The sequence below is a fragment of the Habropoda laboriosa genome, unplaced genomic scaffold (genome assembly GCF_001263275.1).
Source record: "Habropoda laboriosa isolate 0110345459 unplaced genomic scaffold, ASM126327v1 scaffold101, whole genome shotgun sequence".
In the NCBI taxonomy this organism is placed as follows: Eukaryota; Metazoa; Arthropoda; class Insecta; order Hymenoptera; family Apidae; genus Habropoda; species Habropoda laboriosa.
The window spans coordinates 265,852-280,361 of record NW_017100207.1 but is presented as its reverse complement, the minus strand read 5'-3'; the positions used below and the strand labels follow the sequence as shown (position 1 = coordinate 280,361).

The following is a 14,510-nucleotide window of genomic DNA, read 5'->3' as shown; positions in this document are numbered from 1 at the left end:
TTGTTCCTTAGTATACAAAAGCAGGCCTTAAGGCAGCTTCTTATCACGCAGAGGAGAGAGAGAAAAAAACGAGGACCAGTTAACCAAAGCTGACCAGTTAAGAGGTCAACGGATGATTAAAAGTCTCGAGGGTAATACAACGTTGATAATCGAAAGGGACTGGTTGTATCATAGCTCGATTTCTTCCTTGAGAAACATCACACGACAACGAGCAACGTTCCACGCGCTCTCTCTCTCTCTCACTCATTTTTTCTTTCTGTTTCTTTTCTCTCTATCTCTCTCTTTTTTTTCGTGAGGCCTAGCGGACGTTTGGAGCGACGAGGCCGCTCGCCTCTGGCCTGGCGTGGCCTCCAACCGAGTACCGCCCTTCTGGCAGCCAGCCAAAGCTTATGCCAGGTTTCAACATACCGGTCGACATGGATATTTTCGGGTTTGCGGCGAAACGACAAGCCCTGCCTTCTCTTTCTTCGCTTCTATGACCTCGTCGCGCGGCGAAACACCATCCTGCCCTGATATCTCGTTCTTGTTTCGTTGATCCACCGTCGATCGTAATCGCTTTTCCTCGTTTCGCCTAGGTATTTCCTTGCTCTGCTGGACGAGAGGCAGCTTTCGCGTGGTTTTATCGATTAGGGCCAGGTTTGTCGATGTAAGGTGTTACTCGTCGCGTGCTCTCAACCTGTTAACTACGGGAAGACGAGTTAACTCGTCGTTCGATCGATCTGTACTGGGTGTTCGTGAAGAGTCGGTTTAGGGAAGATTGTTCGTTTTGTTGAAGAGATTTTTGGTAGATTTCTTTTTTAACGCGGATTTGGTGAATCGCTGAATAAAAGGTTCGGTGAATTTGAATAAAAAGTAGATCCAAGTTTTGAGAATTGAACACTGTGATATGGAACCATTCAATTGTAGAAATTTTGTTTGCCATTTTTATAGTCTGGTGCACCTTAGTTGTAATAAATTTCGCCGAGCGAAAAATCTCAGTGAATTTAGATAAAAAATAGATGAAATTTTTGAGAATTGAACCCTGTGATATGCAACCGTTCAATTTTAGACGTCCTTCTCGCCATTTTGGTAGTTTTGGTGCACCTTAGATTTAATAAATTTCGCCGAGCGAAAAATCTCAGTGAATTTAGATAAAAAATAGATGAAATAGATAGAAATCCTTTTCGCCATTTTGATAGTTTTGGTGGACCTTAAATTTATTAAATCGCAAACCAAAAAAAATCCAGCGAAATTAACTCGAGCGGTGAATATTTGTTTCTCCTTGCAATGGTATTATCTCAGTTCTCAAAAATCGAACACTTGGCAATATTCAACCATTCATTCTTAAAAATCCTTTCACAATTCCTCCTCTCGACCTTCATTTCCTCTCCCCTAATCACACCCAACGTCGAGCACCCGTTAAACAGCTCAAATTCACGACCAAAAATCCACGCACACGTTGTTTCGCTCGGTAATCGAAGGAATTAGAGTGTGCCAGGTGTGAAATGCACAACTGTGCACGAAGAGAGAGGGAACCAAAAAGGAAAGAAAAAAAGAAAAAGTGGACAACTCGCGACAACAGAAACGTCTGGTTCCTATTCGTTAGCATGTTCGGCGGTATGGTAATGAGCGGTGGAGTGGTCTTATCTGGTCATAAGTTGCTTACTCATTATTGTTCACCGGTTCAGAGTAATTTACGGAGGCACGTGGGGCCGTTTTCTCTCGTGTATTTACGATTCTGTAAAAGGGACTGTCACCGATAAGATAGTGCGATCGCGGTAATTTAGAGAAGCTGGGGAATGATTAATAGGAAACACGAGAGACGCGAAGCATCGATGGTATAATACACAGGAGTAGGTACACACTTTGTAAGATGTCCGGATAGATAATATACTCCTTTCTGTTCTTAACGATGAATGAAAGTTGTGTCGCGTTGTTTCACACGTTTTTCGTTACAATTCTCCTCTCCCACTATTCGGTGGGTGTTCTTTCCTTTTCTTCGCGTGTGTCACAGTTTAAACAGACAGTTAATGTAATTGAACGAATCGTACAAGTGTGCGCGGTGACACGAAGCCTTTACGCCGTGCGTCTCGAAAATACGGCTTCCGCGTCAAGGTTGTTGGAAACGCGACACAAAGTTGCGAGAGTTGGGGACGGTTTTTGAATCCGTAATCTCTCCCATTCTTCGACTTCTCTTGCTGTCCTGCTCTTAGGATTCACGGATTCATTGTTACGAAGATAGACACAGAGAGAGGGAGAGATTACATCAAGTTCAACGAGCGTGTATAACCGTACTAATTTAAGGCGATATCGATTCGTTCCAATTAAGTCGCTTTCCCCGTGTCACTACTCTGTTGCAAACTGTTATCGGGTATTATCATAATAGCTTCCATGTCGATCAACTCGACTCCCGACGTCCGATCTAACGTCATAATATTGTGTTCGAAGTTAAACGGGGGTTGAGGAGGAAACGGGTGTTATCGGAGGACTTTGACGAATGAGGGAAAGGAGGAGGGTTGTGATTGAATTAGGCAAATTTCAGTTTTCCGAATTTCATTCGGAATCAACGAATCAAATTCGAATATTTGAATTTAATTCAAAGTTAGCCAATGATATTTGAATATTTCAATGTAATTCGGTGAAATTAGCCAATGAAATTTGAATATTTCAATGTAATTCGATGAAATTAGCCAATGAAATTTGAATGTAATTTGAAATTAGCCAATGAAAGTTGATTGTAATTTGGAATTAGCCAATGAAATTTGAATATTCGAATTTCATTAAAAAATTGGCCAATCAAATTTGAATATTTCAATTTCATTAAAAAATTGGCCAATCAAATTTGAGTATTCGAGTGTCGTTCAAAATTGGCCAATCGGATTTCAACACCTACTTATTTCAACTTAATTTGAAATTAATTTACGAACAAATTACTGTCAAACGTAAAAAATCATGTAAAATATCTGAAATGGTACGCACATACATCACAATAGGCAAAAAATTGTCCCCTCGCCCTTTCTCTCCACGCAAGTATATACTCTTGCAGCATTTCAGCTGCCTCTTAAACGATCCACGATAATCAGAACTAATAAAACTCCGTTGCAATCTGTTTCTACGTAATTCGAATGAAAAATCACCGGTGGGAGTACGATGACTTCTGAACAGGAGGTGGAAACAAAACCACTCGACATTCGGTGTTCGCGCGGCGGCACGGTCTTCTCAAGTCAGCGGGAATAATATTCGATTTGGAGACGGGCCAACTGTAAAAAGCAGATTTCGAGTAAACGCATCGGTGCTATTTCACCTGCATATTCGCGTTACCATGTGAAATACGGGATAGAAAGATGGAGAGAGAGAGAGAGATAGAGGGGTTAGAAGGAGGAGGAGGCACGTGATGTGCTTCGGTCTGGCAGTCACGTGTCTACGCGCGTTCAACATCGCGAATATTTCTATTCGACGTGTGTTATCCTCGATGAAATGAGGATAAATTCGGGTGCACGCACCCGCGGATTCCTTGCTAGTCTATCTATAGTCCCGGACACGTTCTGTCGCGTGATGCAACTTTGTAGGCACGGGGTCCTTCGGAATTAGTTTAGCAGCACGGTTTAGAAAACGGTGGGCGCCTTTTCACTACGCGTTTCACGCTTCCTGCATCATCTTCCTTTGGGTACCTCGCGTGTATGTACTGGGTGACCTGTATGTCGCTTCGCCATTTAAAAATTGAATAACTTTCTTTGAAATTTCAGACGAAGATTGTGAAAAAATTTGAGACAAATATTGAAGAAATTTGAGACAAATTTTGAAATGATTTGAGAGGACAATTGTGAAAAAATTTGAGACTAAAATTTTGAGAAGATTTGAGGCGAAAATTGTGAAAAAATTTGTAAAATTTTGAAAAGATTTGAGACAGAAATTGTGAAAAAATTTGAGACTAAAATTTTGAAAAGATTTGAGGCGAAAATTGTGAAAAAATTTCAGACTAAAATTTTGAAAAGATTTGAGGCGAAAATTGTGAAAAAATTTGAGATAAATTTTGAAAAGATTTGAGACAGAAATGTGAAGAAATTTGAGACGAAAATTGTGAAAAAATTTGAGACAAATATAGACGAAATTTGAGACGGTAATTGTGAAAAAATTTGAGACAAAAATGTTGAAACGTATAATAAAGAAAAGTTTATTCTTATTAACCCTTCGAGGCAGGAGAACTACCTGTCGCGTTCAAGTACTGATTACCCGTGTAGCACATAATTAGATCACTTCTTCTGTGTTCCTTTTTTTTATTAAATTATATTTCAAATTACAGTTTCCTCAAATACACGTTTTTTTATTTTTACTGCTTCAAAGTATTTAAGTTTATTGGTCGCGTTCGTAGTTTTTTGTGAAGGTACATATCAAAGGGTTAAATGTCACGTATAAATCACCCTGTAGAATGGAAAATATGCAGTCGGTTTTTTTGGTGGAAAATACACTGGCTTCTTGTCGAGATAATCACTCCACCAGTGTTAAGTATAATAAATAGAGTCGAGTATTTCTGGTTGGAAAGTGTTCCCGAGGTGTGCCTTTCTTCGGTCAATATACATATTTCGTATTATCTGTGGAACCGGGTGGACCGGTGTGCCTTCTGCAAATGTGGCTGTTTGATCGCGTTTTAGGTGGAGGGGTGACACCAGTTTTCTGGTTAGCTTTCAGTGTCCATGTGATAAGTTCAGCTGAACAGTTATCTTCTCGAGTACCGTTCATTGTTATACTTTGTTCAAGTTATTAGTCATTTTCTGTCGGAATTTACGAAAGTTCCGTTTGTTTTGGCATTCGCTGCTCAATTTTTCACCAACAGATTTCTCTTCGGGCAAATATAATAACACTTGGCGTCACTTTGTTCGACGACGTATCACCTTTACCTTGAATCGCTAAAAAAAAAATAGAAAAATAAACACATGTAACGCCGTGAGAAAAATATTTTTCACAGACAGAAAATTATCAAACCCTTTCTCATCTATTTTGCATAGAATTTTTTAGAGAAATAATTTTCTAAAAACAGAAATAAATACAGTACCATAATAAAATATTTTTCACAGATAGAAAATTAGAAATCTTTTTGGCACTTATTTTGCATGCAATTTTTTAGAGAAATAATTTTCTAAAAACAGAAATAAATACAGTACCATAGTAGAATAGCGTTCGTAGATAAAAAATTATGATTCTCTCCGGCTTTTACTTTGCATCGAATTTCTTCTAAAATTTTAGATTTTCTAAAACAAAGGAAACTCACTTTTTAGAAAACCCCTTATTTTCTAAAGATAAAAACACTTACTGGCATAAGAAAATATTTCTCACATATAGAAAATGATGAATTATTGGAAATGGGTTATGGAATTAAATAGTCTTTTATCTTTGTAATATACGATTTTATTTACGGTCTCAGAGGAAACGTCTTTACTCTATTGAATCTTCTGAAGGACTGTTTCTAGGCACCCAAAAGAAAGTTGGGGTCCCCTTATACCTAGAAACTGTTTACGTTATGGTATGGCATTGTGCAGTGAGTGACTCGAAGACGAACACCAGATGCATCTGGTGGAAGTCCCAGTGCCATTGTTTAAAATAACCCGGAGACATTTTTGTCCTCACTTGATTATTTCCATAGGGTGTTGTTAGAAATAATCCAACATGAATCTTCTCGACTTTTACTTCGCATCGAATTTTTCCAAAAAAAAGAAACTTAATTTTCAAAAAATCCCTCATTTTCTAAAAATAAAAACACTTAGTACCATAATAAAATATTTTCCACGGATAGAAAATGACAAATCTTTTCAGCGTTTATCGATTTTCTACAAAAATCCACTACCGTAAATTTGCAACAATCCCATAAACCTACGAACTTGCGATCACGCTGCTCCGGCATAGTTGTCGCGCTAAACCTAGGCGGATGCAACAGTCGCGATCACACACAGGCACACACACACTACCACGCATAATCGAAGATAGATTCTTGTATATTTGAACAGTGGCATCGACTGCAAAGGAGATAGCGTCGAGTTTCCTCGACGAGTTATCCGAATGCTCTTACACGATCGTAAATCACGCTTCGCCTCACAATAGCGTGTGCACCGATCTAGCGTTACCTGCTCGTTACCTTCTTAACAAGCAGCTTTATCTCCGCTGCCTCTCGGGTAATTATGCGACTGACGATTTCATTCGAGATACTCTTATCGTCATACCTATGATTATTCCTTATTTATGCGTCAATCGTGAAATCTCGTCGATGATAGAAAAGAAGAAGAAGAAGAAAAATACTCTTTATTATTATTCAATCGAGCGCATAATCCTTTGAACGATTGTGTCGTGCTAGTTGTCTTTAGAAATAATTGAATAATCGTGTAGAGGCCTCCTCTCGTCTATTTCTTTCTTTTTCTCGCAAAGATAGCAGAGAGATAGTTTGGTAAGTTTTAAAGGTTCGCGTATTAGTTAGAAGAAAATTTGCATATTACGAGTCGTTAGATCTCCTCCGTCGGTATCGAAGAAAATATGGAGAAAGTTGTTTCGTAGATGTCTTTATTTCACTCTGGATGCAGAAACTTTTCGGTCCAGTAATTTTTCCTTTCCACTGTGCTTCGATCGATGGATCAGGTCACTCACTATTTTCGGTACTGTTCAAATATTTCTTGCAACTTGTAGAAAGAAACTGTATATTTCATTCACGTTGACAAATTGCAAGGGAAAGTTGATTATTTTAGAAATTGTAAAAGTCACCACGTTGCAATATTGGTAAAACGAAGTCACAATCTTGAATTCCTTCCAACGTAAATACGTAATGTTGTATGCGTGGATCTCGTTTGGCTACTGTGTATTACTTTATTGTCAAATGTCTCCGGGTTGAACGATGCCCGTCTAGCCATAGAGCAGGCTAGGTGAAATAGTCACGCGTTCACGACTACACGTGTGCGTGTACGAACGCATCATTAGCAAGACTATCATTAGCCAACAAGGCCGTGAGCAGGGCCGTCATCGGTGAGAAACGGCCACGGCTTTTAACGTGTTTTCCTCACCCGTGCAATTTTCGATCTTTCAAAACAACACGCTTTCGAAAATTTATGCGCCGGTTGACTTCCATCGTTCTGCTACGTGTATAACCGAAGATGAAGGGAATTTTCATCGGTGGAAATGTGGAAAATTTATCTGACGGTTGATTTCGATCGTTTTCGGTCTTTCGAACCACCCGTGCAATTTTCGATCTTTCAAAACAACACGCTTTCGAAAATTTATGCGCCGGTTGACTTCCATCGTTCTGCTACGTGTATAACCGAAGATGAGGGGAATTTTCATCGGTGGAAATGTGGAAAATTTATCTGACGGTTGATTTCGATCGTTTTCGGTCTTTCGAACACTACTTTGAATACTGAAGATGGGATCTTTTCGAATTTTCATCGGTGGAAATGTGGAAAATTTGGGAAATTTGTGTCGGTTGATTTCCATCGTTTTTGGTCTTTCGAACACTTTACTTTGAATACTGAAGATGGGATCTTTTCGAATTTTCATCGGTGGAAATGTGGAAAATTTGGGAAATTTGTCTGTCGCTTGATTTCGATCGTTTTCGGTCTTTCGAACACTACTTTGAATACTGAAGATGGGATCTCTGCGAATTTTCATCGGTGGAAATGTGGAAAATTTGGGAAATTTGTGTCCGTTGATTTCCATCGTTTTTGGTCTTTCGAACACTTTACTTTGAATACTGAAGATGGGATCTTTGCGAATTTTCATCGGTGGAAAATTTGGGAATTTGGGAAATTTGTGTCCGTTGATTTCCATCGTTTTTGGTCTTTCGAACACTTTACTTTGAATACTGAAGATGGGATCTTTGCGAATTTTCATCGGTGGAAATGTGGAAAATTTGGGAAATTTGTCTGTCGGTTGATTTCCATCGTTTTCGGTCTTTCGAACACTTTACTTTGAATACTGAAGATGGGATCTCTGTGAATTTTCATCGGTGGAAAATTTGGGAAATTTGAAAAATTTGTCTGTCGGTTGATTTCGATCCTTTTTGGTCTTTCGAACACTTTACTTTGTATACTGAAGATGGGATCTTTGCGAATTTGCATCGGTGAAAATTTGGGAAATTTATCTGCCGGTTGATTTCCATTATTTTGCTTCGTATACTGAAAATGAAATCTCGGGGAATTTTCATCGGTGGAAATGTGGAAAATTTGGGAAATTTGTCTGCCGGTTGATTTCCATCATTTTGCTTTGTATACTGAAGCTGGGATCTTTGCAAATTTTCATGAGAGAAAATGTGGAAAATTTGGGAAACTTATCAGCCACTCGCTTTCCATCATTTTCGATCTTTCATACACTTTACTTTGTATACTGAAATTGGGACCTCTGGGAATTTTCATCGATGAAAATGTGAAAAATTTGGAAATTTATCAGCCGCTCGCCTTCCATCATTTTGCTTCGTATACTAAAGTTAAGATCTCTGGGAATTTTCATCGGTGAAAATGTGGAGAATTTTGGAAATTTATCACTTTCGACCTTTCCAACACGTTACTTTGTATACTAAAACTGCGATCGCTGCAAATTTTCATCAGTGAAAACGTGGAAAATCTGGAAAATCTATTTTCCGCTCGTATTCGATCATTTTCCATCTTTCAAACACTTTGCTTCGTATACTGAATCATAAATTGCTTTGGCAATTTATCTTCGGTGATTTGTCGGGGAATTTTCTTGCTTTTCAATACCGTAAAAAATTAATTTTTCTGTCACCGGTGAATGAGTGGAAAAGTTCGGTTGGTTTTAAGTAGTAAAAACATTCTCGTACAACTCGCGAAGAATCCAAGTATCGAGTTTAAATACCATTACAAGTGAACGATGTTTTCTTAGTTATTATAGTATGGTTAGATCAACGTCCATAGTTCTGCTTCTTTTTTTTTTTTTTCAATAACTTAACGCCTATTTCATTGGATTTTCTTCAAGAATCCTAGTTTCGTGACTCGTTACTAAAATAGAATATATTCCATCCATCGTAATTTATTTACGAAAACAAACCTAACCGACAGAACTTGATACAAAGAGAAATAAAATGAAATCAAACTTAACAAGCTAACAACACACCTAACATCTTTCATACTAAAACTTCGTCGATTTATTGATCTAAAATCTTATAAATTCAGGTTATAATCGTCACAGGGATAAACACGTTCCTTAAAAAAGAAAAAAACACTGGTACAAACATAAAGAGATCGGAAAGAAGTAGATAAAAGCTAGTATCAGAAATATACACGTGATTGATGCATTCACTCTTCCTAGAATTTCCGTTTAATCCATCTTGCTCGTTTTCCTTAATGAATTCCAAGCGTCTGGAACAATCTGAAAAAGGAAATCGAACATTACCGAAGGCCTCGAGTAACATCATAGTGGTTTCTTAAAGGGAACTATAAACTTTTATGTATCTGCATCGCAAGAAGGAGAAGAAGAAGAAAAAACAGGTGTTCCGATAAAAACGTGTTCAAACAGACTGTTTAAGCAAACATATTCTACACTCGCTTACTTCTTTTTATATATCTTCAGACGATCTTCGCGTGTGCGTATTATAGAAAATGGTAGATCTAGAAGGATCATTCTTGCTTCTCTTCGGATTGTCCAGAGATTGTAGAATGATTGCTCTCTGGGCCGTCTTTTCCCAGAAGGCTATTGCTCTTTGTTGGCTGTTTGTCCAACGTGGACAATTGTAGCTCGTCGATTTCCTTGGGAAACTCTGCCCTCCTCCTACGTTTGCTTCGTCTTCGACCCCTCGATCGCCTCCTCCTCGATCTTCTCTTCCGTGATTTGCGCCTACCCGATCTACGACGACCCCTGCGTCTCCTCCCTGATCTTCCTCTTCTTCTTCTTCTTCTTCTCGAGGATCCTCTTCTTCTTCTCTTTCGGCGCCCATAGGGGATCTCCACCGCGTCCCCGGAGTTTACGCAATTGAAGATGTCTCGGTTGTACGTGTAGCATCCTCTGGAAAGGAAAGACACTGTTAGAGGAAGCTTCTTTTTAATACTGCAGTATCGTGAAAATTTGTAAATCTTCCTGCGTGTAAGGGGAGATGAAGAAGACCAATTTCTCTAGAAAAATAAATGGAAAATTAGTGTCAAGGAAAAGTTGAAAAATATATTTTTGTAATTTTTTGCCATGAAGAGTCATGTGCAAAAATTTTAATGTTTGCCTTTTCCTACACATAAGAGAAGAAGAAGAAGTCCCATTTCTCTGCTAAAATAAATGGAAAATTAGTGTCAAGGAAAAGTTGAAAAATATATTTTTGTAATTTTTTGCCATGAAGAGTCCTGTGCAAAAATTTGAATATCTTTGCCTCTTTCTACACATAAGGGAAGAAGAAGAAGTCCCATTTCTCTGTTAAAATAAATGAAAAATTAGTATCAAGGAAAAGTTGAAAAATATATTTTTGTAATTTTTTGCCATGAAGAGTCCTGTGCAAAAATTTGAATATCTTTGCCTCTTTCTACACATAAGGGAAGAAGAAGAAGTCCCATTTCTCTGTTAAAATAAATGAAAAATTAGTATCAAGGAAAAGTTGAAAAATATATTTTTGTAATTTTTCGCCATGAAGAGTCCTGTGCAAAAATTTTAATGTTTGCCTTTTCCTACACATAAGAGAAGAACAAGAAGTCCCATTTCTCTGCTAAAATAAATGGAAAATTAGTGTCAAGGAAAAGTTGAAAAATATATTTTTGTAATTTTTTGCCATGAAGAGTCCTGTGCAAAAATTTGAATATCTTTGCCTCTTTCTACACATAAAGGAAGAAGAAGAAGGGTTGAAAATACAGAATCACGTGCAAAAAGTATTACTAATAAAAATTCTAATAAATCCCCTCAAAATTCCCTTTTGGTCTCTCCTCGGTCAAATTGCGAAATTCTTTTCAGGACAGTATAAGGAAACGTTATTTACGATGACATAATGAACGAAACTTGAGAATATTTAGTTTTTCAACACTTGCCCCTTCAAACGTTGAAGAATCCCATAAACCAAGCCACGCTTCAGGGCAAGTTGAACGTGCCGCCTAATTTCCGAGTCAGCGATATCGTACTCCTGGGCAATGTAGTTGCTAATTTCTCGTGGAGTGGATCCTTGAACAGCCTGTAGCTTGCGGATGGCCTCCACCACTTGGGCCTCGATTTTTTGCGATTTTCTCACAGGCATTGTAACGCTTGGTTCTAGTAATTATCGTTTAATCAATTTTAAGCACGCAGAAATTAACCCTAGAACAACTAACATGGGAAACACAGTGGTCCACGTTGAGTTTATTTTTCACATCCTCGTTCGATAAGTTATGGAAATTCACGATTACATTTGAAACGATAATCATTTTAGTTGAAAATTTCAATTTTTAATATTTATTGCCCCTAGTAATTTTCTATTGTCCCTAGAGATAAATTAGCTTGAACAGAATACTCACAGATTATACATTTATATTTGGAAAAAGTGGGATCCTCCTGGAATCAACGTTCACTTAGGAAATTTTAACAGTTAGGGGAATTTACAACTTTTTTGTATGATAAAAGAAGCAGAATTTTACTTTTTTCAGCGTTAAGTAGCAATGTTGTTTGAAAGTAATTTAAAGTAGACAAGATTCTGTATAATTTTCGAGAGCTGACATTTTCCGACTAGCTTTCCAATTATACCATATTTCGTTCGATTGGTAAATGTTAAACAACCCAGTTTCCAAGTGACGATCGTCGTTTTTCGATCGGCGATGTTTGGCATTTTTTCGATTTTCGATATTAAAGAGGTTCGATACATAATGGGTAATTTTTATGAATTTTTTGCATACGTATTAAAAGATGTACATAATTTTCATTTCGTACATTGGTTTATTGATACTTCGCTGACAATTTCACATCGTTACATTTTCTGTCCTTTTTTCGAGCGAATACTCCCTTAAAAACGGGGATAAAAAAGTCGAATGTATGTGGTTTTGATAACTGGCGATGATCCAGCGGAGAAAATCAAGCGATTTCGATCTATTTCTTTCCGGTGTTCGCGTTGTCTGTTCCTCTCCTCTCGATTTAATCTCTCTTCCTCTCGCCTTCTCCCGATCTACCCAAGCAGAAATAAAACAGTACCGAATAGCGCCAGAAGAGCACGACAGACCTTTAAACAGTGACGTCATCGAAGCTGTTTTCTCATGCCTTCGTAAATATAGTACTCTTCCGGCTGTTTGACTTGCAAATTGAGAGTACAATTAGAGAACTGTTCGAAATATTGCCGTTGGAATTATCACCGTTGCGACGAACAAGATGGGATTATGTGTTCTCCCCAGTTACTTGCGTAAAAATCGCGAAAACGCGTCGTTTTCTCCTCTTCCTACACTTCGTAATTGTATCTCGAACAGAGACTAGAGAAAAGTATGATTTTACGACGAGCTGATGTTCGTAGATTAATATCGGTAAAATCTACGGTATAGATTGTAGGTTATCTGTGACTAAGAATATTTTCGACGTCGATAATACTTACCGAATAATATTTTCGATCGTTTGTATGTAAAAGTTCGTGTTCTTAAGAAATATTCCATTCTGGAAAGATCTCCTCGAAATCTCTCGATTACTACCTTCGATGTAATCAACAAACAATTTTTTCTCAATGATGTTTTTTCTTTTATTGAAAGTTTTATAAAATAATAATTATTCATCGCTTTACCAGTGTCCCTTCTCCTGTTGATCGCTGCGAGGTTAGGATTATTACGGATCAAATCGTCCGGAAGGATGTGAAAAGTTGTCTGTATAATTATTTCTTCGGTTACTTATGACAGGGACAAGTAGTTACACATTAGTAATCACCGTGTGGAAATAGATCGTAATAAACATCGTGTAATTACACAAGTATCATAAGAACACCTTGTTCGACCATCAGATTAGACGAAATGAATTAATCGAAGCTTAATCTACGTATTACCTGTCTCCTGTAATTATACCTTTGTCGTTCGTGGTATTATAGGTTAGAAAATTCAAAGAAATGAAAAAAAGAAAGAAAATCAAATATATTTATGGAATAGAAAAGGAATATGGAGAAATCAAGATTGAACAGAGGATAAAACATGGACATATACTTGCATATTATATAACAAATGCAAATTTTGTGTCATAAATAATTATTTAGTTGACGGGAAACAGGTATTTTACCGAGAGAAAAAATATTTTATAGGTTATTAAAGGAGATTAAAAAGTGGTAGGTAGCATGCATCGATTACGTATGTGACGATAAGTTGGTACTATTAATTCAAACGTTCGGTGAACTGATCGATCTGATTTTCATTATACCGGGTCTGTCATTATAGATGATAATTGGAAATTCTTAGTTATGTGTCGTACAACTGTCACGCTACTGCCGTCTACCATGTGTATCGTATATCCCCTTTAAACGCGTGTACTCAGCTAGAATTGATTTGGTATTTTTAAACGGAACTTTTTCAATGGGTTATAAGTGTAAAAACCATATTCGATCATCTTTATTTCACATTTAACGAGTACAAATGAATTTCTGTCCGGTTGAGGATCGATAGTTTCGTTGCATTTCTTTCTAATGACAACTAGGTGTTTAGGCTAATAATCCTACACTCGTTCGTTGCTAAATTGCTCGTAATTGGGAGATTAAGTTTGGTTAAAGTCGAAGAGCCACTCGATACACTTTGTTCCCTAGATATTGTGGTGTTGGTTTACATTATGATTATCAGTAAAATCTAACGCGCAACATTTCAAAAAATATGTATCGTTAAAGTAATAAAATAGCGATAAGAAGAATCTTCTTACAATGTTAGTGAGATCTCCTGTAGAGAGCAGCACGGACAGAGTCAGACTCTACTGGCATCTGGCTCGGGTTCATGGAATTTCGTGGCGCCATCGGGAATTTACCATCGGTACACGGTGGTAATCGACCAAGAAAAAAAGTCGACACTTGTTTCACATGGCAAATTCTCCCATAATTTCCTCTTTAAACAAAGAGCAAACTTGCACGACAATTTCACTGCTTCCATAGTTGTTTCAAAGAAAATTCTCTATTTCCGCATGGAACATCTCGTACTTTCGTATTTATCGATATTTCTCCGTTCTTTAGATACATTTCTTCCAGGAACAAGGCAATTTCCATTGACATTCCCGAAAACTGAATTATCGATACGGATACGCCATCAATCATGCATTGCGCGCTCTATGTACTAAACGATCGAACAGTCTTGCCGCCCACATTGTAACGGAATTTTCAAATTGTTCAGTGACAGTTGCAATTGTACTATTTTTTCAAGTAATAAATGGTGAATGTTGTAAAAAAGTGAGTGAAAGAGCGAGTGCGAAGCCTGGACGACCATGGGGATCGTTCGGATGCAGAATTTCCTACGAAAACATCTTCTGTAAGTGAATCGTTGAATTTCTCTTTCTTCCTTACGTGACTTTTTAACGGCGCACCTTGAACGAGCGTTAGACGCATACTCGATATGTCGTAAGAAATGTTTTGTACGCGTTTTTTATGCGATAAAACAGGAGGCTCG

General features: G+C 37.7%; 1 protein-coding gene across 1 annotated transcript; it reads right to left on the bottom strand.

Moving 5' to 3' along the window:
* Positions 1–9,584: 9,584 nt before the first annotated feature.
* LOC108570658 (U4/U6.U5 small nuclear ribonucleoprotein 27 kDa protein-like) lies at positions 9,585–11,170 on the bottom strand. Its single transcript, XM_017932549.1, has 2 exons — positions 10,968–11,170; positions 9,585–9,969 (listed from the first exon to the last, which is right to left on the bottom strand). The coding sequence occupies exons 1-2, from the start codon at positions 11,168–11,170 to the stop codon at positions 9,585–9,587; spliced, it is 588 nt and encodes a 195-aa protein (XP_017788038.1).
* Between the last annotated feature and the right edge of the window lie 3,340 nt (positions 11,171–14,510).